Here is a 26051-nt window from a genome sequence, read left to right on the forward strand (position 1 = left end):
GATATTTAAATAAAAGAGTAAAACCAGAGTATTTTTACATTCATAATTTCCTGTTTTCAAAAATTAGAAATGGAGCTCCAGGTTACAATAATTTTTAAAATTTTAAAATAAAATTGTAGCTTAACTATAGCTCTTGGGAAATGTTTTAACCAAGGATCCCTTGACCCTAATGCCTTTATTAATATTCTTCACTTTTTTTCTTGCCTGGAGTGTTAGGTGTCCTAGCATATAACAAGATAAGATAACACCAGCAGACTGTCTTGAAATCTTGACTGCTTCTAAAGTAACTTCCGGTGTTTCTGTTGCGGACACAGCTTCCAATTTTTTATCTTGTGTAAATAGTATAATTTCTGTGAACTGTTCTTTCCTTGGTTTGAGTTTCCTTTTTTAAAGAGGGGGGGGTAGGAAGTTGTCGTTTGAGACTCTGCGTTCCCTACCATTGCCCTCTCCTTGCACTCCCCAGTAGCTGTGTTAAATCATATGCTTGATTTTTACAGTACACAAAAAATTTGACTTTTAACTTTTAACCTAGGAAAATAGTGAATCACAGTACATTTAAGTTGTCTGTGAAAACTCAGCAATGTTTTCAGACTTTCTTAAAGTAGAAATACATTTAAAAACTGTATGATAGATGGAACAGCTTGGTTTTACAAGACTTTAATTCTGTCCTTATGTAATATTTTACTATAAAACAACTTTAAAGATATTCAGCTAATAGTATCATTGTTAAAGTGAAAATTACTTAAATAACTTATTAGTATACTAAAATTATTTTTCATTACTACAAAATTGGTTGAATGAAAATTGGTAAAATTATTCGGTCAAAAGTTTATATCCCCCCTGTAGTTGCTATTTTAAAATTTTGAGACACCGGATTGTTCCTGACATTCTCTCCCCAAACATGATACATGACCCATTTGAAGAAAATAGATATATTTAAAAACCCAAGCTCATAAAACTCATTATTGGGTATTCTCTTAACTAAACTGTCAGGATAATAGCTTGGGAGAGAGACAGCATCACCAAGACACTGACATACCCAAACCTACAGAACAAGCACCAAAATGTAAACTATGCATATGTATATATTCTGATATAAAGCATTTTACATTGCTTTTATATATTATACATATGTTCATCATGAATATCGCTTAAATGTTTATACTGTATTTAATGTGGCCTTTATTGTTAGGTAAAATTATTTCCTTTATTTTTTTTTATTTATTTTTTTAATTTATCTTTCTTTGGAATGAGAAGTAGCAGAGTATAGAGAAATGGCCTTAGAGCCAGGCAGAATTCAGTCCAAGCCCCACCTCTGATATATACTGGTTATGTGACCAAAGGCAAGTCAGTTAACTTCTCAGGGTTCCAAACTCACGGTCTCCAAACATTTTTGAGCACTTTCTCTAACATATGCATGTTTATTATAAAAACTACATGCACTACATGAATACAGCTGTCAACTTGGTAATCAGGAAGATCTGAGTTTAAATCCTGCCTTCAACAAAAAAAAATAGCTGTGTGATCTTAGGCACCCAGGTCATCTAACCTCTCTCAGCCTCAATATTCTCATCTGTAAAATGGAGATAATATTAATACTTACCTCACAGAGTTGTGAAGATCAAGTAAGATCACTGCAGATCCTAAATCACTAAAATAAAGTATATATAATAAATATAGTATAATAAAGTATATATAATAAATATAGTATAATAAAGTGTGTATATATATATATAAAATAAATAAAGTGTTAACTGTTAGCCATGTAATTTATAAAGTAGGAAAACTTGGCCATTATATTAGATCTATTTTCCCTCTTGGCTATATGGTGAAACTTTATAAAGGTATGCTTAAAGCAATAAAGAATCTAGAAAATAATAATCTTCTGAGTTAGTGAAATTCTAAAGTCCAAGTTCTAAAAGACCTTGAATGACTATTCTAGAGCCCAGAAACTTACATTCACATAAATACAAGAAAGCAATGATTTTCAGAATTAGCAAAATATTGTGTTTAAATCAAATCAGAAGATAATCATGATCATGTTCCACATGGTTATCTTCTGACTAACTTAAACACAGTGTTTTGCTCATTCTCCAAATACGTTGGTTTGTTGTGCCTGTTAGAATGTAAGCAATGTTTTTCTAAATTTTTTCCTAAATTTTTTTTCAATATACATTGAAAGTTTGACTTCATCATTGGGAGCACTCCCACCACCAGTACAAATCCCAGCCCCTCTTTGCCTTAGAGATCATCTTTAGGAATTGCTATGGCCAAAAAAATTTCATTGCCAAATGTTCAACCTTATGGCAGTTAGACTTTCTGAACCTAGCCAGTCTGCTGCTTGGCTGACAGACCGTGGCTGGGCTCAGTCAGATTCAAGCCTCTTTACATGCATGGTCAAAGTTTCCAGAGGTTGAGGTTGAGCTGTGCTGTCATAACTTTTGAGAGCCCAGGATCATCTCCATCCCAGAATGAGGCAATCAGAATAGGACTTTAAAAGAGGATATGCATCCAAAACGATAGATAAATATATGAGAGAACTGTCCAATTTAGCATTATCATTTTTAATGACTTATTGTTTTATTTTCCCCCAATTACAATTGCCCCCAATTAAAAACAATTTTTAACATTCTTTTTAAAAAATTGAGTTCCAGATTTTCTCCTCTACTCCTCCCCTCATTAAGAAGGTAAGCAATTTGATGTAGGTTATACAATGCGCATTCATGCATCATGCATTTCCACATTAGTCATGTTGTGAAAGAAAATTTAGACCCCTCCTCCTCCCCCCCAAACCAAGAAAAATAAAGTTTAAAAAAAGTATACTTGGATTGCATTTAGACTTCGTCAGCTCTTTCTCTGGGCATGGATAGCATTTTTCATCATCGGTCCTTCAGAATTGTCTGGGATCATTATTTTGCCAAGAATAGCTAAGTCATTCACAGTTATTGCTGTCACTGTGTACAGTGTTCTCCTGGTTCTGCTCATTTCACTTTGTATCAGTTCGCGTAAGTCTTTCCGGGTTTTTCCTGGAGTGTCCTGCTTTTCATTTCTTGTACCATGATAGAACTTCATCACAATCACATATAACAACTTGTATTGGAATTCCACACTTTAACTTTTACAATATACTGAGAAATAATTAAGATTCTCTAATATTAACAAGCAATTCTGTTCCAACAAATAACTCCCAGCTTGTAATCACTTGCTAGATACTTCTTTGAGACTAGTTCCCACTTTACTATTAAATCATACCAAGTGCTATTTATATTTTCACTGATTTTTGGTTTGAATTTCAAAGTCTATTATCCACACATAAATAACCTTAATCTTTCTCCTGGCTCCTACGTGAGTTGCAGAGATGAATGATTGGACATCTCATTGGACGTTTGTAGGCATCTCAAATACAATAAGGCCAAAACAGAACTGATTATCATTCCCTTAAATCCATCCATCTGATTATCAGATTTCCCTGCTTTGATTAGACATCTGGAACTGGATACCTTGTAGAAATCTTAAACTCATCATGTCTAAAACTGAATTCACTTTCTCTCATGCTAAATCCTCCTCCAAGGCTTGTCTGTTTAACCTTTGTAGCATCTCTTGATAATGCCCCCTTCTCTCTTCTAGTACTGGACAGGCCTTCGTCTCCTCAAACCTTGCAACAGCCTGCTGCTTGGTCTGCCAGCCACAAAAAATCTCTCTTCACTCCAGCCACCAAACTAGTTTTCCTAAAGCACGTATACAAGGTTGTTATCCTCCAGAAGCTTCCAGTCACTTCCAGGATGAAATAAAAAAATCCCTGCTTAGCATTCAAAGCCTTGCATAATGTATCTTCTCTCCACTTCTCTCCAGTGGAGTCTGGCCCTAGCTTCCTTGCTGTTCTAGGAACAAGACACTACACCTCTCAACTCAGGGATTTTCTCTGGCTGTTCCCGTGCCTGGGATGCTCATCTCCTCTCTACCTCCACAGGAAGCCTTTTCTGATTTCCCATTCATTCTAGTACCTTCACTCTGTTAATTATTTCCTAGCCTTTCATCTTGTCTCCCTCATTAGATGATGAGCTCCTTGAGTGTAGTGGCTTTCTTTTTGCCCACCTTTGTATCAGTGCTTGGCACATAGCAGGGGCTTAGTAAATGCTTAGTGACTTACTGGCTGAGGCGTTTGGGTTCCTTACCTGGGGTTCACTCCTGACTCTTCTTTATGCCTATATCAAGTTAGTTGCCAAATCTTCCTCCAGAAAATCCGTTACCTTCTTTCCGTTCACGTAGCCCATGCCGTGGTTCCCAACCTCTCTGTTACCTCCACGATCAAATACAAACTCTATTAACATTTAAAGCCATTTTCAACTAGGCTCTACCTTATCCTTTCAACCTTGTTATAATTCCCTTCGCACACTGTACGTTGCAGCCAAACTGACGCTCATGCTGTTCTTCGTACGTGGTATTTCATTTCCTACCTCCCTGCCTTTGTACGAGCTGCCCCTCGTGTCCGGGCTGCATCACCTACTCCTTCCAGAATCTTGAATCTCCTTTAAACCTCAGCTTCTACACCACCCGCCTGCAGCCTTTCCTCATTCCTACCCCTGCCCCTGAATGGCCTTTTAATGATCTGTATATATTAAGGGTTATAGGTCTAGAGCTGGAAGACATTTCAGAGGAGCCTTAGTACAGGCATCTTGTTTTACAGAAGAGACCCCGGTGAAGCTAAGGCATTGGCCTGTAGTCACACAGGTAGTGCTAGGTGCTACTCACTAACTTAGTTTCATGGTATCTCCGTTTCAGGTGAATTGGACAACTAAAATCAGCCAACATCTAAGTGTAGTCTGTGTTAGGCACTGTGCTGTGTGCTGGCTATACACAAAAATTTATGAAACAGTCTCTTTCCTCAAGGCGCCTACATTTTTACAGGGGAGACTATACAAATATACATAAGAAAATACAAAATATTTGCATTTGAAATAGGCAAAGCCATCTTCAGGAACATGTCAAGTTTGCTCACATCTTGTTTTTCCAATTAAATTACCACCTCCTTGATTCTTGGAACTGTGTGGTAATTTTTATGTGAATACTTATTGTGTTCAACATTGTGCCTAGGCACTGGAGATACAAATATAGAAGGGAAGCAGGCCTTACCCTCAAGGAATTTATATTCTACTCAGGAAATAGAACATAGTCATGGCTAAACAGATTCAGGATGTACAGACAAAAAGGTATAGTGACCAGGCAAGGTTGGTGGGAATCAGCAACTGTCTCATGAGCTGAGACTTGAAAAGAGGCCAGTATTCCAGGAGGCCCATGTGATAAGGGAGAGTATTCAAGATATGGAAAATAGACTGCAAAGGCACAAGGCTGAAGAGTAAGAGGAACAATAACTAAGGTATTTGGGGTGGGCTTGGGAGCATTTGAGGGGAAGTAATATATGATTAGCCAGGAAAGGTAGGCAAGAGCCAGATGGTAAGTGTCTCCAACCGCCAAACTGAAGAGTTTGTATTTTATTCTAAAGGGAAGTGGGAAGACACTGAATCTTCTTGAGCAGAGAAGTTGTGTGGTCAGACTTGTCCTTTAGAAATGTTGTCAAGAGCAAAGACTGGATCCAGGCAAATACAGTAGTTGTCATCAAGCATGGTCTGTTCGGTATCTGGAATGTGGAATATATGGTGTATTCTGTTAAATCACTCCAAAGAGTAAGATCAGAGCTGGATTACAAAGAGCTTTAAAATATCAGTTACTGGAGTTTGAATTTTAGAGGCAAGAGGGAGCCAATGAAGCTTCTTTTGAAGGGGAAACATATATATATATTAGGATTATCGATTTGGAAGTCACATGGAGGATAGATTGTAGAGCAGAAAGATTGGAAGCAGTTATGAGGCTATTGTAAAAATCCAGGTTAAAAATGAGGCAAAAAGAAATGGAATCTACAAGACTTTGAGCAGGAAGAACTCAAAATTCAATATTCTTATTCATGTAGTTAGAATCTTAGTGGACTTTACAAAGAGACCAATGAAGGACCACAGAAGGATCACAGAAATTGGGAAATAGAGCCAGCTAGGTGGTGCAGTGAGTAGAGCACTAGCCCTGGAGTCAAGAGGACCTGAGTTCAAATCCAGCCTCAGACACTTGACGCATGTACTAGCTGTGTGACCATGAGCAAGTCACTTAACCCCAATTGCCCTGCCCAAAAAGCCAAAAAAAGAGAGAGAAAAAATTGGGAAATAGCAGTTCCATAATTAAGAAGCATGAGCCTCAAACCAGAATTGTGTGCCCTGTGTCTTGTTACGTTCTCTGAAGGCAAGAAATCAATATTTGCTAGATCTCTGAGCTTTTCTTACTATACCATTTTATAATCTTATAGGATCAAAGGTCTCAGAGGCTATCAATCCAGTCCTTTTATATTTTGAGGAAACTAGTCCCAGCTAGAATAAGCACCTTGCCTAAGGTCACAATGGTGGTGTCAGTAGTAGTATATAATCCCAAGTCCTCTAACTCCAAAGTGAGTGTATGTTCTTTGCCATTGGATGTAGCATAAATTTCATTTTCTTGTCTTAATCCTATAGCTAGCATTTCTAGAACTATGTCAGGTAAATAGTGGGAGAAGGAGCCTCCTTGCTTTATCTTTTTTTTAAATTGTTTTATTATTTAATATTTTTAGTTTTCAACATTGATTTCCACAAGATTTTGAGTTACAAATTTTCTCCCTATTTCTACCCTCCCCTCTACCCCAAGATGGCATATATTCTGATTACCCCTTTCCCCAGTCTGCCCTCCCTTCTGTCACCCTACTTCCCCCAACATCCCTTTTCCCCATTCTTTCTTGTAGGGCAAGATAGATTTCTATACCCCATTGCTTGTATGTCTTATTTCTCAGTTACATGTAAAAACTTTTTTGGGGGGGCATTTGTTTTTAGAACTTTGAGTTCCAAATACTCTCCCTTCCCTCCCTACCCACCCTGCCTGAGAAGGCAAGCAATTCAACATAGGCCACACATGTATCATTATGCAAAACACTACCTTAACAGTCATGTTGTAAAAGATTAACTATATTTCCCTCCAACCTATCCTGTCCCTCTTTATTCAGTTTTCTCCCTTTACCCTATCCTTTTCAAAAGTGTTTGCTTTTGATTACCTCCTCCCCCATCTGCCCTCCCTTCTGTAACCTCCCCCTTTCTTATCCCCTTCCCCCCTACTTTCATGTGGGGTAAGATACCCAATTGAGTGTGTATGTCATTCCCTCCTTAAGTCAAATCTGATGAGAGCAAGATTCACTCATCCCCTTTCACCTGCCCCGTCTTCCATTTCCAATAGAACTGCTTTTTCTTGCCACTTTGATATGAAATAATTTACCCCATTCTATCTCTCCCTTTTTCCTTCTCTCAGTATATTCCTCTCTCACCTCAATTTTATTTATTCATTTATCTATCTATTTATTTTTAGATATCATCCCTTCATATTTAACTCACCCTGTGTCCTTTGTCTATATATACATATATTCCCTTCAACTACCCTAATACTGAGAAAAGTTTCATGAGTTACAAATATCATCTTTCCATGTAGGAATGTAAACAAAACAGTTCAACTTTAGTAAGTCCCTTATGATTTCTCTTTCCTGCCCTGGAGTATTATACTCAGTTTTGCTGAGTAAGGGATTCTTGGTTTTAATCCTAGCTCCTTTGACCTCCGGAATATCATATTCCAAGCCCTTCAGTTCCTTAATGTATAAACTGTTAGATCCTGTGTTATCCTGATTGTGTTTCCACAATGCTCGAATTGTTTCTTTCTGGCTGCTTGCAGTATTTTCTCCTTGATCTGGGAGGTCTAGAATTTGACAACAATATTCCTAGGAGTTTTCTTTTGGGGATCTTTTTGAGGAGGTGATCTGTGGATTCTTTCAATTTCTGTTTTACCCTCTGGTTCTAGAATATCAGAGCAGTTTTCCTTGATAATTTCTTGAAAGATGATGTCTAGGCTCTTTTTTTGATCATGGCTTTCAGGTAGTCCAATAATTTTTTAAATTATCTCCCCTAGATCTATTCTCTAGGTCAGTGGTTTTTCCAATGAGATGTTTCACATATTTTTTCATTCTTTTGCTTCTGTTTTATAATTTCTTGATTTCTCATAAAGTCACTAGCTTCCACTTGCTGCATTCTAATTTTTAAGGCAGTATTTTCTTCGGTGGTCTTTTGGACCTCCTTTTCCATTTGGCTAATTCTGCCTTTTAATACATTCTTTTCTCCTCATTGACTTTTTGGAGGTCTTTTGACATTTGGGTTAATCTTTTTTTTTTTAAGGTGTTACTTTCTTCAGTATTTTTTTTGGGTCTCCTTTAGCAAGTTGTTGACTTGTCTTTCATGCATCACTCTCATTTCTCTTCCCAGTTTTTCCTCTACTTCTCTTACTTGCTTCTACTTTCCTCTACTTCTCTTACTTGCTTTTCCAAATCTTTTTTGAGTTCTTCCATGGCCTGAGACCAATTCATATTTTTCTTGGAGGCTTTTGATGTGGACTCTTCAACTTTGTTGACTTCTTCTGGGCTGTATGTTTTGATCTTCTTTGTCACCAAAAAAAAAAAAGATTCTATAGTCTGAGTCCATTTTTGCCCTCATTCATGTTCCCAGCCAACTGCTTGACCCTTGTTCTTTTTGTCTGGGTATGACTGCCTTCAGAGTGGTGAATGCTTTGTCCCAAGCGTCAGGGGTCTTGCACTGTTGTTTTCAGAGCTACTTCTCTACACAGCAAGCTCTTCCACATCAGTGCTCTCCTTCCCCAAGAACTGCCAACCATGACCAAGATCCAAGCAGGGCAAAGCAAGAGAACCCAGCCTCTGCGCCAGTAAAGTGCTCCCTACTTTCCTCCTCTGATCACCACTTGATTCCTCCCACTGCATGGGCCTGGGGCCAGAAGCAGCTGCAACTGGAGCACCAGAAGCAGCTTCCTGCTGCTGCCAGGGTTGCACTACCTTCCCCATCCTGGGGCTGGAGCCAGACCATGCACTTCTCTTCCCACCCAGGTCCAGTAGTTTTACCACTGACCTGCTAAGTTGTTTTTGGGTTGAGAAGTCTGGTAGCTGCCACAGCTCAGTGATTCATGGCTCTAAGGCCTGCTCCACCCAATCTATTCCCTGCCTAGTTATTCCTGGCATGGTCCATGCTCGGCTTCACTCCACTCCATTCCCAGTATGGTGTGATAGGCCCTTCCCAGTGACCATCCAGGCAGTCCTGGGCTGCAGACCTGTTTCCCTCTGTTATTTCGTGGATTCTGTAGCTCTAGAATTTGTTCAGAGCCATTTTTTACAGGTGTTTGGAGGGATTTGGGGGAGAGCTTAAGCAAGTCCCTGTTTTCTAGTGGCCATCTTGGCTCTCTTCCCCCCACCCCGACTTTTTCTTTTTTATACAAGAAAAGTATCTATTTTTCAATTGCAGAAAATAGCTCTTGGCTTAATTTAATCATATTAAAGAAAAGCCATTTATATTAGTTACTTTTGAGATAGATCTTGGCATTGTAGTTCAGATACCCCTCAACTCTCGATGCTTGTTCTCTCAGATGGGTTGCGCTCTCAGGTGGTAGTGGTAGCCTGTTAAGATAGATGCTACTACAAAGAAAATCAGTCAGCAAGTATTTAGGAAGTTCTTCCCACTTGCTAGACACTTGGGAATACAAGTAGCAGGGCTGATCAGAATTATAGGCTCAACTTATGAAGGGAAAGTTGTAGGATTCTTTGACATACTGATGAGGGGGAAATGCCAAGAAGTCTTTGCATTTGAGCCTCTTGACCTTTCTCTCAATTTTTCTGCAGAATCCTTGTCATTACTCTCCCCCTCAGTACTATATTCATTGGCAGCAACAGACTCAAGATTTCTGAGCTCCATCTTCCACTTAAGCCTGGGGGCTAGTTTGAGTCACTAAACCTGGCCTGGGGAATGGGCGTCCTGACTTTAGCCAAGAAATTAACCCTAAAACTGATGTTACCACCACCAGGAAGAATGCAGGGCTGTACCAAGAGTGGGAGTATAGGAACAGTGAGATGACCTTAAGTTATTTTTCTGTAAGAATTATCTTGTGACTTCTTTTATCTCTCTTCTTCCTGTCATTGTTATTTTTGTTTTTACTGCTGGATACTTTTCCATTTCATTTGAGGTAGTTAGGGGTAAATGAACCCTAGTTACCTTTTACTCCTTTCTATCTTCCTCTGTTTATATTTAATGATTGAGAAAACTAATTTTTTTCCTTTTTTTTTTGATGGGGGAAGGCAGGGCAATTGGGGTTAAGTGACTTGCCCAAGGTGACATAGCTAGCACATGTATCAAGTGTCTGAAGCCAGATTTGAACTCAGGTCCTCCTGACTCCAGGGCTGGTGCTCTACTCACTGCTTGGTATTATCAGTACTTTAATATAATATTTAAAGGAGTCATGATTTTATCAGTGGAAGGAGTCTTGGAAACCTGTTGATCACCACCCCCTTCTCCATGCCTTACGAGGTGGTCTTCATTAGTTGTATTTTCAGTTAATTTTTTAGTTACTCGGTAGTTAGCTTTCTAGTGCTGGACTTTCTGGACTCAAGTTAAGCCAGTTGTTAGGCCAAAATTGTTCATTGTGAAACTCATACTCAAAACCTTTCCCATTGGGGAATACGGAATATGCATGTAATTTGATAAAATGGAGCAGATAAAACGTTGGTGTGGCATTTATCTTTAAATTACTTTACTGTTCCACATTTAGAGCTTTGCCACTAAAATAAAAGATGATCATAAAAGACAAAATACAGATTTTTCAATTGTATGATATCAAAACAGTTTTGCACAAACAAAATCAGTGAAGATAGAATTAGAAAAGAAAAGGTAGAGTGGGAAAAAATACTTGTACCACATATCACCAATAAAAGTCTTATCTAAAGAGGAGCCAAAATGGTGGAGTGATAGGAAGCATTGCAGTGAGCTCCCCTCCACACTGCTCCAAACCTAAAAACTCCTTCAGACTTAGAAAATCACCAGACCAAATGGTGATGGAGAAATCCAGGAAAAAGTCACAGTGAGTCTTTTGTCCAGTTTACCATAGGGACACAGACTGAAAGGTCTATGGAAACTGGGGACCTAGTTCGGGCAGAGCATTCCAGTGCCTAAGGAGAGGCTGTCTGCTAGCACAAAAGTATCTAGTAGTCCCAGACCATGCTCTGGTTCTACCAGACCCATGCCAGTCTACCACCATGGGGACAACAGGTACCAATTGGCAGCCCACTACCCAGTTCTGGGTCACAGATCCAAAAGAGAGTAAGGAAGGAGGGGTGTTGTTCCTCAGTAACAAGAACTCAGGTGGTGTACCCTAAGCCAGCAGCATCGGTCTGGCTCACACCCCAGGCTTAGAGCAGGGTCTCACTTCCAGCATCGAAAGAAGTAAGAGAAATCCCAAAACAAAAGGGAACCTGGAACTCTTCTACTTTGAAGCAACAGAATTTCCCAGCTGGCTGATAAGGGCAGAATCCCATATCAGTGTACCCTTGTACTAACCCAAAGTCAGGGCAGAAAGTTGGGGAGCTCAGACCAGGGATATAGCAGTCGGACTGTCCTGGATCAGACCACTTTGGGATCACTGCAAACCTGTAGTTCCCCAGTCTGTCCCTCAGATCCTGCATTAACACAATACTCTGTACTCCCAAGAAAGCAGCAACAGGACCAGCCCCGACCTTTCATCCAGAAATACGACAGAGCCCAATTCTGACATTATGTCCAGAGTCGGGAAGAATGGGCAAAGGGGGCAGCTAGGTGGCACAGTGAATAGAGCAGTGGACCTGGAGTCAGGAGGGCCCGTGTTCAAATCTGGCCTTAGACACCTGACACTTACTAGCCTTGGGCAAGTCACTTAACCCCAACTTCCTTGCCTTCCCCGCTCCAAGGAAAAAAATGGGCAAAGAAAAAGAACCTTGTCCCTGTCCTGTCTCCCTCTCTGCCCTCTTCTTTCCCACCCCCCACCACGTCCCCCACCCTCTAATGAGCTGTTATGGTGTGGATACGATACAAATGCAAAGAGAATATCTCCAAAATATTAACAAACAGTGCTTCAGAGAAAAACACAGCTTGGGCACAAACTCAATCAGAATTCCTGGAAGAATGAAACAAGAATTCAAAAAAAAGTTTTAAAGTAGTTTTTATAAAAGGAAAAATAATTGGGAAAAGAAATGAGAGCTATAGAAGAAAAATTTGGAAAAGGAACTAAAAGCTTGGCACAACTTTGCCCAAGCAACAAAACTCCCTGAAAATTCGAGACGCCAGTGATTCCATGGGACAACAACAAACATTAAAAACAAAGTCAAAAGGCTGGGAGAAAAATAGAAGTATCTAAAGTATCTCAGGAAAAATCTGACCTAAAAAATTGATTAAGGAAAAAATATGTAGAAGTCATTCGACTTAAAACCATGACCAAAATAAGAGGCTAGATATTCTATTTTAAGAAATCTTCAAAGAAAAACAAACTTGTCTGGGTCTCTTAGAACCAGAGGGCAAAATGGAAATTGAAAAAAATCCACCAATTACCTCCTGAAAGAAACCCCAAAATGAAAACTCCCAATTATATTGTAGTCAAAGAAAAAATAGCTTCAGGCAGCCCTAAAGGAAGAATTCACATACTGAGGAGCCACAGTCAGGATCACACATGATTTAGCAGTCACCACTACAAAGGAGTGGAATACTTGGAATACGAGATTCCAGAGAGCAAAGTATATAGGCTTACAGCCAAGAACAACTTATCCAGGCTACAGGGGGAAAAGAACAGAGTTGTGGAGAAACTTTGAAGTTCAAATGTCAGAAGGAAGAGAAACATACAGAGATGAACAAGATAGGGAACCAAGCAAGGAGAAACTGTTTACATTCTGATATGGGGAAATGAAACCTGATCCTTCTGAACCCTATAATCATTGGTCATAGAGGGAGTCCAATTGGACAAGGCCTAGGAGTGATTCTGTTATGTCTTGATGATTTCAAGGACAGGGAAAGGAAGAGGATTACACCAAAGGGGGGCAAGAGGAAGGAAGAGCCCGGAAAATTATCTCACATAATCAGCATGGACAAGTAAACGAGGAGGGTGTATCAGGGAGCAGCTGACCCTTGAATCTCATTTTCCTCTGAACTGGTCAAAAGAAGGAAGAATACACACACACACACACACACACACACACACTTTGGGGTACAAAAGTACATTTCATTCAAAAGGAAAATAATTGGGAAATGGGAAAAGGAATTTGAAGGATGGTAGATTAAGGGAGGGGGGTTAGTCCTAGACAAAACAAACTTTAAAACGTACAGAAATATTTGTAGCTCTTTCTTGAGTTGGCAAACAATGAGAATCTGAGATGTTGCCCATAAATTGGAGAATTAATGAATAAGTTATAGTATATAAATACTTTCTTACCGAATTCTTTATCAGCAGAATGGCCAGTCAAGATTCCAGAGAACTAATGATGAAATATGCAGCCCATCTCCTGGTAGAGAGGTGAAGGCCTCAGAATGCAGAATGAAAATTTTTTTTTTTATATCGTCAATGGAAATCTGTTTTGAGTAATTATACGTGTTTGTTGTGGGTTTTGTTTTTCTGTTCTCAAGTGGTGGGAGGGAAGGTGAGAAGGTTGGTTGATCAGAACAAAATATTTACATATTTTACTTTATAAAATAATAAAATTTTACGTATATATGGAAGTGGCTCAAATATATAACAGAGAGCATTTCCTATATATAACAGAGCAGGAGATGATCAGGAATGTGAAGCAGTTCATATACTTTTCAGAAGAATTGGAAATCATAAGTGACTACATAAAAACATGTCTCAAATCACTAATAGCTAAAGAAATACAAACTAAAGTAGGTCTGAGGTTTTATGTTCATACCATGCAAATTGGCAGAGATGACCAAAAAACAAACAGGCAGGGTTGGGCCTGTGGGAAAACAGGCACACTCATTCCTTTGTCTCTGGGGTATGAATTGATTCATCCATTCTGAATGCCTGTTTCAAATTGTGGTTTTTTTTTTTAAACTGACTAAACTTTGACTTAGTCATCCCACTATGGGGTATGTACCCTACAGATGTGTAAAAGAAACAAAGGTCCAACATGTACATGAAGATGCATAGCAGCACCTTTTATGTTAGCAAAGAACTGGAAACAAAACTGATGCATTAATCTAATGGAATATATTGTGCAATAAGAAGTGTTGAATATTAGGTTTGCAAAGAAACAGGAAAATCTATGTCAGCTGGTAAGAGAGTCGAAGATAAGCAAGAGAGCAATATACGCGATGGCTGCAGCAATGTAAAATGGAAACAGGAGAAACTGAAAAACCAAGCATGGCATGAGGAAAGGATGAAGCAGAGGTGCCAGGCTTTTCTTGGGCAGAATGTTGTATACATTGTATATGTTACCCTTTGTGAACAATTTTTTCTTTGTTAAAATGGAGTTCTTGTAGAAGGGGAAATATTTGCAGAAATTACAGGAATTTTTTATATCAATATCTGACCCAAAGTATGAAATCCATAGATAAGTTTACATGTATAAATAGGTAAACAACTAATATCAGGTACAGCAAAAGAAAAAGAATTTTTAATGTGCTTTGTCTCTTAATTGGCTGTGATGGTTCTACGTTGCTCCTGGACCCTTGTTTTTAGTATATTCTCTAGTCTTTCAGCTTCTCCCTAGTTCCTCATTCCTTCATCTGTATCCAGCCTAAAGACCCCAGAATCATTTCCGTGATGCACTTACTACTACTTTAGACAGCACTTCTTAAACTGGGTTTAACATCCCATATGGGGTTGCGACCCACAGTTAAAGAAGTGCTGAAGGGATCTTCGAGTGGAAAATTTCAGAAACCCTCCTGTAGAATTCCTCACTCCCTTGGACATTTATTTGCTAGTCTTGTCAGTGCCTAGTTTTATATATACTCCTTCTATCTTGCTAATCACTGCTGGATTTGCTGCACAATACCTTACTACTATCCCACAAGCCTTTTTTTGGCTCCTTATCAGTATCTTACTGTTAACTGTTCTAAACCACTTGATGCCTCAAATCCCCCTTCTATCCCCATTTCACTTTCATTCATAGAGTTTGAGACTATCTTGTAGGAACCGCTGCAGCTTCCTTCATTGATTCTTTCACCCACCCTCTACTTTCCTCCTATCTTAAAAATTCTTATGTTCTCCAAGGCTGTATTTCTCTAATTCTTTGTTTCATCAGGCATCCTCCCTCAAACACACGTTTTCAGACCCTTCTTATCTGTCTCTTGTCTCTTGTTCTGGCTACAACTAGGTCTTCCCTAGCCTACCAAAAATTGTTTTTTACATTAATCCCCAAGTGTAATGGCCTCTTCTCAATGCTCATCCTTCTTGACCCCTCTGCAGCTTTTTTTCCTTGTCAGTGACTCCCTTTTGATGCTGTCTTCTCTCTAGTTTATTGTGACACTACTCTGTCCTGGTTCTCCTTCTACCTGTCTGACCCCTCTTTTCTTGGTAGATCTAGGTCATGCCTATCAACTATAGGTGTCCCCTCAAGGATCTGTCCCTCTTCCACTCTTTCCTCTGGTAATATTGTTAGCTCCTAAGGGATTCAGTCATCTCTTTGCAGTTAATTCTCAGATCTGTTTATTCAGCTCTTTCTTGATTTCCAGTTGTCTCTTGGATATCTTTAGTTGTATGTCCTATGCATTTTAAACATAACATTTCCAAAATTCAACTCATTGTCTATCCCCCTAAGTGCTAACTTCCCTATTACTATTAATGATACCACCATTCTCCCAGACACCTTTCCTTTACACCCCCTTCTTTCCTTTGATACTGCAGCCATACTGGTGCAAGTCCTCATCTTATACCTATTGCATTAGTCTGCTGGTTAGTCTCCCTTCTTCATGCATCTCCTTACTCCAGTCCTTCCTCTAGTCAGCTAAGGAATTGATTTTTTTCTAAAGTACAGATGTGATCGTGTTACCTCTCCCTCCCCCTCCCCAACCCCCCCATTCCAGTAATCTCCAGTGCCTTCCCATCACTTCCAAGATCAAATAAAAATTCCTGTTTGGCTTTGAAACTCATTTATAACTTGGTCCTGTTCTAATTTTCCATTCTTCTTAAACCCTAATTTCCTTTATGTACTCTGTGATCCAATGACACTGGCCTCTTTGCTGTTCCTTTAACCATCTCCTGATCATGCATTTCCCTTGCTGTCTCCCCTTCCTAGGATGCTTTCCCTCCTCTACCTCCTACCATCCATAGCTTCCTTCAAATCCCAGCTGAAATCTTACCTCCTACAGGAAGCCTTTTCTAATTCCCTTTTATGCTAGTGCCTTCCCTTTATTAATTATCCCCAGTTTATCTTTGAGAGCAGGAACGTTTTTTTCTTTTGGTATTCTTTGTACGCCCAGCATGTAGTGCAATGCCTGGCACTAAGTAAGCTCTAAATGAATGCCTGTCGACTGACTGACTGATCTTTGCCAGTATATTCTACATTCCACACCTACAAAGAGTGGAAAGTGTTGCATTTTCTACTTCCTTATAGTTACAGAGCAGTCACATTTCTGATTTCATTTACATTGTTGTAAACATTCTGTAGGTTTTGCTTATTTCACTGTGCAGCATTTCACATATTTTCCTGTATTTTCCATATTTACAATTTCTTACAGCCCAGTTACGTTCATGTAGCACATCTGGTTCAGCCATTCCCCGCTCAGTAAGCACTTACCCTATTTCCAGCTCTTTGCCACCACAAAATATGCTACCGAGAATATTTTGATATAGAGATGTATACCATATACAGGATCCTCAAGGGACTTTCTGTCTGACCTAGACCTCCTTGGAACAGGATGCGGCATGGAGTGGTGAATAGAGCACGCAATTATAGTAGGGAGATGTGGGCTCAAATCATACTACGGGCAAACTAGCAGACCCTGTGCAAATCACCTCAGTTTCCTCATCTGTAATGCGACTGTGGAGATAAAACATCTATCTCACAGAGCTGTCGTGAGTATCAACATAGGATGATACATGTAAAGCACTTTGTAAACATTAAGGCACTCTCTAAATATTAGCTATTATTATGTTGCATACACCTAAAAATGGGAGCTCTTGTTCAGAACGTGAACATTTTAGTTCCTTTTTTCATAATTCCAACTTGTTCTCCAAAATTGCCTGAACCAATTTACTGCTCTACCAACAGTGCCTTAATATTCCTATCTTCCTGTAGCCCCCCTCCTCAGTGTTGACTGTGTCTGATTTTCATCACCTTTGCCGATTCAAAGATAATTTTCTGTTTCTCCTCCTCTTAGCTGACTTACATCTCTAAAGTAGCCTATACTAACTAAACCTTTGCAATTTGACTTGCCCTCACCATACCACTGAAACTGCTTCCTTGAAGGTTGAGACTTCCTAATTGTCAATTCCAATGGTTTTCCTCATGTCCTCATTTTTCTTTACTTTAGAATTTGACACTTGTCACCCCATTCTTTGTGTGCGTGCATTTAATTAATTTTTTTGGACTTTTTTTTATTTTCAGTTCTAAATGTTCTCCCTTCCCCACCCATTGAGAGGGCAAGAATATGATAACCCTCATACATGTGAAGTCAAATTCTTTCCACGTTATTGTCACCCCATTCTTACTGAAATTTTACCTTCTTGCCTTCCATGATACCATGGTATGCCTATACTTCTTCATCTCTTGATGTATCTCTTCTGTAGGCTTTGCTGACTGTGGAGTACTGTGCATGATGAACAGTCAAGTAGGCCATCATCTCCTAAAGTGACGTCTGCATTCCGTGCTCTAACTCCAGCCTGCCTTTCCAGCTTCATCTCGCACTAGCCCCTGAGCAGGATAGAGCATATGCTTTTCACCACCAATTATTAAGTGGCTTTCAAACATGTGCCCTGTGCCTTTGTTCATGCCATTCTTTTCTCCCATCCCTGCCTATAAAATCTTCCTTCTTTAAAGCCCAGCTAAATACCTAATCTTCCCTGAAACCTGATCGAACCTCCTCCCACCAACTGGAAGGAATCTCACCCTCTAAACTTTTAGATAACTTTTTTCTCTTAATGGTATTTGTTTTATCCTTCCTTGTATAGTAAGTATTATACTCATCCCCCCTCCTGGATTTTAGGCCTATTGAGAGCAGGGATAATATATTCTTTGTTGCATTTTCCCTGTGCCTTTGCACACTGAAAGCATTTAGGAAATTTGTTCAATAAAGTCTTTGAATCTCAGATCTTTACCTGTCTTTCAGGCATTTTTGAGATCTTTCTTGAAAACCAAGCTATGTATAGAGCTGATCATATGTATGTAACATATAGTCCTCCTCCAACTGTTGGGGACATGATCTTTTTTTCCCCAAGATTTACTTAAATGATATTTTGTATAGCAGTTTTTATTTTACGATTAGAATTAAGTCCAGGGCAGCATTTCTTCTCGTTTCTTCTTTTTGATTTGTCTTACTGATAATTTGGTGTCTCAGAATTTATCACATGATCTTTTTTTTCTAGAATGGAGTATAGCAAATGTCCAGATAGTATTATTCCCTTAACACTATCATAGCTTTTATTTATATTGATTTTATGATTGGTTGCCAGAAAGCATCATCTATTTCCTCTTCCTAGCCAAATACTCTGAAGTATATCCTGAGAAGGCTAACTTTAATATTTAATTTATTCTCTTTAATACTTTACAACATGATCCTCCCTCAGGTTTGTGGATTTCCAGAGAAGAGGATACCTTCTTGATATATAGTATTATTCTCTTCCTCCCCCTTGTGTTTTCCTTTGAGCAAGGTAGACATTTCTGACCATTTTCAAATAATGAGACTTATTCCATCAGGTAGTTGGCACTTTTTGACTTATGTGGTGTTAACAGTTCTAAATGTTATACTCTTATATATAGTACTGTGTATATTTATGTTCAACGATAAATATTTGTATTTTCTTTTAGGCTGTGAGGATATTATTGCCGAGAGCATCTCATTAGATACCTTAATTGCTATCCTCAAGTGGAGTTCTCATCCGTATGGCTCTAAGTGGGTACACAGACAAGCTTTACATTTCCTCTGTGAGGAATTTACTCAAGTCATGACTTCAGATGTTTTTTATGAACTCAGCAAAGATCATCTTCTTACTGCTATCCAGTCTGACTACTTACAGGTAATTAATTATTCTCTTATCATTATAAAGTAAACTGAAGAAGGAATGCTAAAAAATAGAAATGTTTTGCCATCTGGCAGGGCCTAGATTAGAATCCTGGTGTCCAGATGCCTCATTCTTTGTACCATAACCTATCATAAGCTAACAAAGAGACACTGTAGCAGATTTATACAAAGGAAAGGAGAGTATTCTTACAGTTGCTAAGAAGATACAGCCTTATGCACAGGCTGATCAGTGTGACCCTAAAAGGAGTTGTGGCATGTGTGTGTTCTGCAAACACATCAGATTGTTGGTTCCCATAATTACATAATTATAATACATCAGCTTCCTATTTTTAGTATAATGTAGGAAACTTTTTTGTAGTGGCATTAGTCACCAGGACTAAGACAAAAGGAAGATTTAGGCTTAATATGTGGTTATTATTGGTTTAGAATAAATAAAGATGACTAAATCAATTAAAGACAAAAATTTCAAATTCATTCTCGTTTGCTAAAATATAAAATTTTCAATTTGCCCTACCTTACCCTAATAATACTTTTAAGTTAGTCTTTTTAACAAAATTTTCTTAACCATAGGTAATAATTAAGCAAATATGCAGGAGGTTTTTTCCTTGGACCCCATACCATAATTGACAGTACATACAGGCCATTTCACTGTTTGTGTGTGTTGCTGACTAGCTACTAAAATTTTATATTGAACCATCTGACTTGCTATGTGTTTTTACTAGGTCTGTAAAATTGCCTCATCTTAGTCAACTAGTCTGTTTTTGAATCTCTTATTCTTTTTTATACAACTATCCCTCTAATATAAACCAAATCCTTTCTTATTTGTGCTCCATTCCTGTTTATTGAAAATTCTCTTCAGTAATGTCTTGATCCATTAATATTTCATACAAACCATATACAGGTATATGATATATAAGAATAGTCCACTGTTCCCAGTGACTGGTTTTGGAGTAAGTTTCTTTTCCTGGAAAATACAAAAATTGAGAAACAGGTTGAACTTCTAATATAGGATACAAAGTACATTCCTCTAAACACCCAGTGCATGAAGGACCTTTGCCAGTTACCAGATTAGAGTATCTTTTTAGAATGTAGTCTCTGCTACTCAGGATGAAAAAAGTAAAATCACCAATAGTAGTTAAGTAACTAGCTACAGAGACTTTTTTTCCTTCTAATCTCTATACATGACCTTACTGTTCTGGGATGGATTCTTATTTTCTCGAAACAATTGTTTTAGCTTCGTTCTAATCTTGAGTTTCTATTCTATTTTCTTTTTGTCTGTGATGGTATAGTATGTTATAAAAAGATGGAATGTATATTTCTTAAGAAAATTCACTTAGATGAAAATAATATATATGTATATTTGCTTTATAGGCAAGTGAACAAGATATCCTTAAATATCTTATTAAATGGGGTGAGCATCAGTTGATGAAAAGAATAGCAGACAGAGGTAAGAGGTTTTTTGTTTTGTTTTGTTTTGTTTTTAAGAAAATATACTCACAAAATACTTTTCATTGTTCTATTTAGAAATATACTTACATGTAATACTATATATCAGTCTTCAATATAAGCACCAACATATTTGTCCATCATAAAGGATTTGTTAGAAAATATAGAAATTTCCATGTTTTCAGTGAGGGTCAGATGGGTAAGCTATATTTAGTAATTTACAAGTTTGTTTTATATAGTTCTATATATCCTCTAGGTCCTCTAGTAAATATCGATTTACTTGTTCAGGTGTAGTGTGAGAATATCCTGGAGTGATATAAAAGCATACAATTATGCATGGTCATCGTTTTCTAGATATTTGAAAATAAGTCATGTCTCGTAATTCACTTTTTATGCAAGTAGTATTCTACTTGTACTCTCTTAGAGAAATAAGTATTCGTTAAACACTTACCATATGTCCAGGCCCTGTGCTAAGCAGAACAAGAAAAAGTAAAAACAGTTCCCGCCTTCAAGGACCTTACGTTCTAACAGGGGAGACAAAAGCCTCCTAGGGTCATGGTGTTTGACCTGAGTCTTACGGAAGCAAGAAATTTTAAAAATCAGAGGTTAGGAGGCGGAACATTCCAGGCACAGGAAACATCCAATACAAGACACAGAGATGGAGTAAATGTGGCACAGGGCGAAGGAGGGACTGACACGGTCAGACCACATTAGAAAGATCACCTTGGCAGCTGTGTGGAGGATGGTTTGGAGTGGAGAGACCCTGGAGGAGAGAGGTCGTTACAAAAATATTAATCCAGACAAGGGGTGATAACTAGGGTGGTAGTCATATTGGTTGTAATTGTATCCGTTGAGAGAAAGGCCGTGATAATATTGGTAGTTCGTACTGGTTCGCAAGAGACTAATTGTTAAATTTTCACTGTAAGCATTTACAAAGGGAAATTGGCAAAAGCTGCAAGTGAGGGTATGGTTTATTGTTTTGTTGGTTGTCTTAAGAAAATGATGGAGAAAATATTAATAGTGCAGTTTAGACTTAAAAGCGTGTTTGTGCATATATTTCCCTTTCTTGCCGCACCTCCCCCCACCCCCCAACTAGTCGTTAAACACTTACTAGCATACTCCCAAAGTATGTGAGATATATAATGTGGAGAAAGTACGAGATTTGGCAACTCATTGGACACGTGGAGTGATGAAGAGAGAGGAGAGTCATAAATTACACCGAAATCGCAAAACTGAGTGACTAGAAGGATGATGGCTGCCAGGTGGCACAGTGGGTAAAGCATCTTCCTACATTCAAATCTGGCCGCAGACACTTACTAGTTGGGTGACTCTGGGCAAGTCACTTAACCCTGTTTGCCTCACTTTTTTGATGTGTAAAATGAGCTAAAGAAGGAAATGGCAAACCACTCTAGTATCTTTGCCAAGAAAACTCCAAATGGGGTCACGAAGAGTTGGACAGCTGAACAACAACAAAAAGGAATGGTGGTGTCTATCCTCAAATGTAATAGGGAGTTTGAGGACAGGGCGTTCTGTTGTGGACATGTTTAGTTTGAGATATACATCAGGTTAGCCGTTTCAAGATGTCTAAAGGCACTTGGTGCTTTGGGGGATTGGGGAGTGGACCTAAGGAGAGAAACTCAGGCTGGATATAAAGATCTGAGAATCATCTGCAGAGAGAAGTTTGTTAAACCCATTGGAACTACTGAGATCATCAAAGGGGAGAAAGTAGAGAGAGAAAAGAGCCTAGTTTTGCCACAGGTCATTTACAGTTAGTCAGGGAATAATGTCAGAATAATATGAGAGAAGACAGAGCTCTTGAGAGGTAGCCTTAATTTTTCAGTGCCACATGCAGTAACTTGCTCAGTAGACAGGAGATGTCATGGAAGGCTTTGGGAAAGGAATAAAGGTTTGGAAAAACTGTTGTGTTGAAGTGGGATTGAGGAGTCGGTCACATGACCAGCAAGATGGAGTACTAGACAGATCAGCGGCCCAAAGGTCTCCAAAACAGGAATTATACCCCAGAGATAAAGCAATTTCATCTTCCTCTGCATTCCAGGATACAAATCCTGAGGAGACAAAAGTTTGATAAATTAGCAGAAAAAGCTAATCACCCCTAAATTGCTCATTCAGCAACCCCTCCCGCACCACTTCATCATGCTCTGGCAGGGCTGCACAAGAAATCAGCTCTACCTCTATCCCCAGAGCATGGAAAACCAAAGAGCAGAAGCTTATCCAGGCTAGGAGAGCAGTGTGGCAATGCTCCGTGCTATAACAGACAACTGAGGAACAGAGAGAAGTAGGACAAGGATCTATGTGGAGGAGAGGAGGGTCCGGTGTGGCGCTCCAATCTGTCTGGGGTCAGTTTTGTCATCCCCCATTTACCCCCAACGTCAATTGGGATAGAGGCTGAGGACAGTGAAATGTGAATTGCCCAATGTGAAAACAGGATGACACAGCTTTTAGAAGAAACCTATGTCAAAGGACAAATAGTCTGAAAGTGAGCAGTAGGGAAATATGAAGGAGAAAAAACCTGAAATTAACCAAAAATCTCAGGTGGAAGAAAAATCAGTTAAAGATCTCAAACGTGCACAGATAACCATCCTCTGGCATAAGGGAGTCCCTCCTGGCAGAATGTAAGGTTGTCCTATTGACCTTTGCTTTCTGTGACTGGACTCACATTGTATGTGCACCCCTGTCAGCAGGTTAAGTCCTTGTCCAGGTACCCAGTTCTTATCTAATGACAAGCCTGTGGGCCAGCCAGAGAGGTTGGGGAAAACAGCTCCTTAATGAGTCTAGGTGTTAAAAAATCACGAAACAATGGGAATCACTTCAATGCAAAGCTTTATTGCAGACGAGAGAAGGGAACCCAATATTCAATTCAGACATGCCTACTAACATAGAGTATAACTCGCTTAAGGGCAGTGCTGCTTTGAGGAGCATAGAGAGACGGGTCCATTCATCAGAATGGTGGTGCTCCAGCAGGAAGTTACATTCCCAGTGGATGGGGGAGGGTATGCTCTAAGATGCCCTTCTGAAAGTGGGGTTCTTATACTTTTGATTTTGGTTGCCCCTCCTTGCAGTTGGACACTGTGCATATCAGTGGGCAGCAAAAAATATTATTTGGGGAGTTTGTTATCGCGGAGAAAAACTAACTAAGGGTTGACAACATCAGTAATTTTCCATTAATATGCCCTATAAACTTACAGCCTTTCTTAAAGGAAGACCATCATAATGGCCTGAAAATTGGCCTAATCTTATAACAGTGATTTCCAGGCATAGATTCTGTAAGTTACAAACTCCTTTAAGGAGAGATTGTCACGGTGATCTCAAGACCATCAGGCCCAATCTTATAATGTAAATCAACAGGGAAGATAACAAAGGGAATGTGGCTTCAAATCAGGTGAAAGAGTCCGTGCATTTATGAATAGGTATATCAGGACAAAGGAAAATTAACACCTGGTGAGACATAGAACCCTGTGTATTCCCCACAGAGCATGGAACCACAACAACAGAATGGTTTAAAAAGGAAATAAAAATTGTGAAAGCAGAATTCTTTGAGCTGCACAGCAAAAAAAAAAATGGCAAAATAGAAAAATTTTAATCCAAGGTGGCAAGTCTCACCATAGAAACAAAATCGAGAATAATTGCTTGGAAATGCAAATACACAGAAGTAAAGCAAAAGGCAGTGTTGTTCAAAGAAAACATCATCTTCATACAAACAAAACGTATTGATCTCCAACACAGGATGTGTTTAGAGATAATATAAGTGTTATAGATCTTTCAGAAGAACATAAGGCAAGAAAATAATACAAGAAAATCTCTTAAAATTTTTAAATACAGAAAAAAGTTTCAAATGAAAGAATTCACAGAAAACCTCCAGAAAAAAAGAAAGAAAGAAAAATTCTTACGCTATAAACTCCAAGACACAAAATGGTTAAATTTAACAATTCCACTGATAACATTCAACAAGCAAGCAAGAGAAATATCTTCATATCTAAAGGACAGGGAATTCAATAACACAAAACTATTTTGCCCTCACCAGAAACTGCAGGATGGAATGAAATAAGATGTTCTGGAGAGCAAAAGACCTCAAGATGTAACCCAGGGTGGCCTAACCACTAATGATAAAAGATTTTTAATTTTTAAAAGTCATTCCTAGAAAGAAAGAACCAGACCTGAAGAAATTACTTGCTTTGCAAATATCCCAGAAGATAGAAATATAAAAAAGGTAAACAAATCCAGTAACTGAAGACAACATCAAGAAGATAACAGAGATACCTCTAAGAAATTTCTTTCTAAAAGTACACGAGGAGCTAAGGGTGAATAAAAGTCAAATACAGGTGATAGTGTAGAAGGAGGTCTGAAACGTGGGCTAATCCTCAACCCCCTCACCTTCAGGTAAACCACTGCTATTGAGGGCCTAAATTACAGAATAAGATGGCACATGAAAGTGTGGGGAGAAGAAAAAGAAGATAGAGGGGAAGGTAACAACAACAGAAAAGAATTCCTGCAGTCTCTTAGGAAAAAGAATCCACAGGAGAATTGGTGAGGAGGGAAAGGGGGGGATGGAACAGAGAAAGAAATAATGAAATCTTGTTTCAGTGATGAGAGGACATTCCACTGACAAATGCTGCTATAGAGAGATATTCTATAAATATATAATGGTTATTGTTTAATGGATATAATCTGCTGGGATTTGGTCCTTAAACCATTCATAATTGCCTCAGGAAAAGAGGAATTAGAGCTCCTGGGACAGCTGACACACAGAAGAGGGGAAAATGATATATCCAGGCAAGTGAATTCATGGCATAGATGGGGAAAAATTAACATAGGGAGGGCAAAGGTTAATAATAAAATGAACTGCACAATCAGGGACATAGGAAAAACTCCTACCATGAGGCAATATTCTCTCTGTCACCTGCAGGAATTGTTATCTCTTAGAGTGAGGCACAACAGAAAAAGAGAACAAGCGGGTAAAGGGAAGGATTACAAGGCAGTAACATAGAAAGAAACTTTTAGAAGAAGAAACCCAAAATAGATACCTCAGAAGCTTTAATTCCATGAGTAATAGAGACTGAAGAAGGACTAAGGTAAGTATAAAGGCCATAAATCAAAGATTAAAAGTATAGACTTAAAGGGAAGCTAAATAATAAAGAAAATGAGGTAAAGATCCTTTTTTTAATAGGCGGAGAAAAAATATTTAAAGAAAAAAGGTACAGAATATGACATTTTCAAAAATTTAAAGCAAGTTAAATGGGAAGGAGGAGGAGAATTGTACTTGACTTTTTAACTGAGGAAAAAAACAACCGAAAAATTAAATAATTAGATAAAAGGAAGAAAGAAAAAGAGACTAATAATAAGTTTCCACTCCAAAATTAGGGGAAAGTAATAAATGGGAGGGAAGAATGGTTAAGGTTGAAGGGAAGAGAGCCTTTGAGAATAGGATTGTGCTGAAATAACAGA

At 38.7% G+C, this 26051-nt stretch overlaps 1 protein-coding gene across 2 annotated transcripts in view; it reads left to right on the forward strand.

Moving 5' to 3' along the window:
• Nucleotides 1–26051, forward strand: part of BTBD7 (BTB domain containing 7) — a 75387-nt gene that overhangs the window by 27198 nt on the left and 22138 nt on the right. For both annotated transcript variants that reach the window (XM_036734685.1, XM_036734684.1), the window contains 2 exons: nucleotides 18929–19137; nucleotides 20514–20589. In XM_036734685.1, the coding sequence (XP_036590580.1) occupies nucleotides 18929–19137; nucleotides 20514–20589 (285 nt within the window). The remainder of the gene's footprint in view (nucleotides 1–18928; nucleotides 19138–20513; nucleotides 20590–26051) is intronic.

This window comes from Trichosurus vulpecula, chromosome 8, assembly GCF_011100635.1.
Source record: "Trichosurus vulpecula isolate mTriVul1 chromosome 8, mTriVul1.pri, whole genome shotgun sequence".
NCBI classification, from domain to species: domain Eukaryota; kingdom Metazoa; phylum Chordata; class Mammalia; order Diprotodontia; family Phalangeridae; genus Trichosurus; species Trichosurus vulpecula.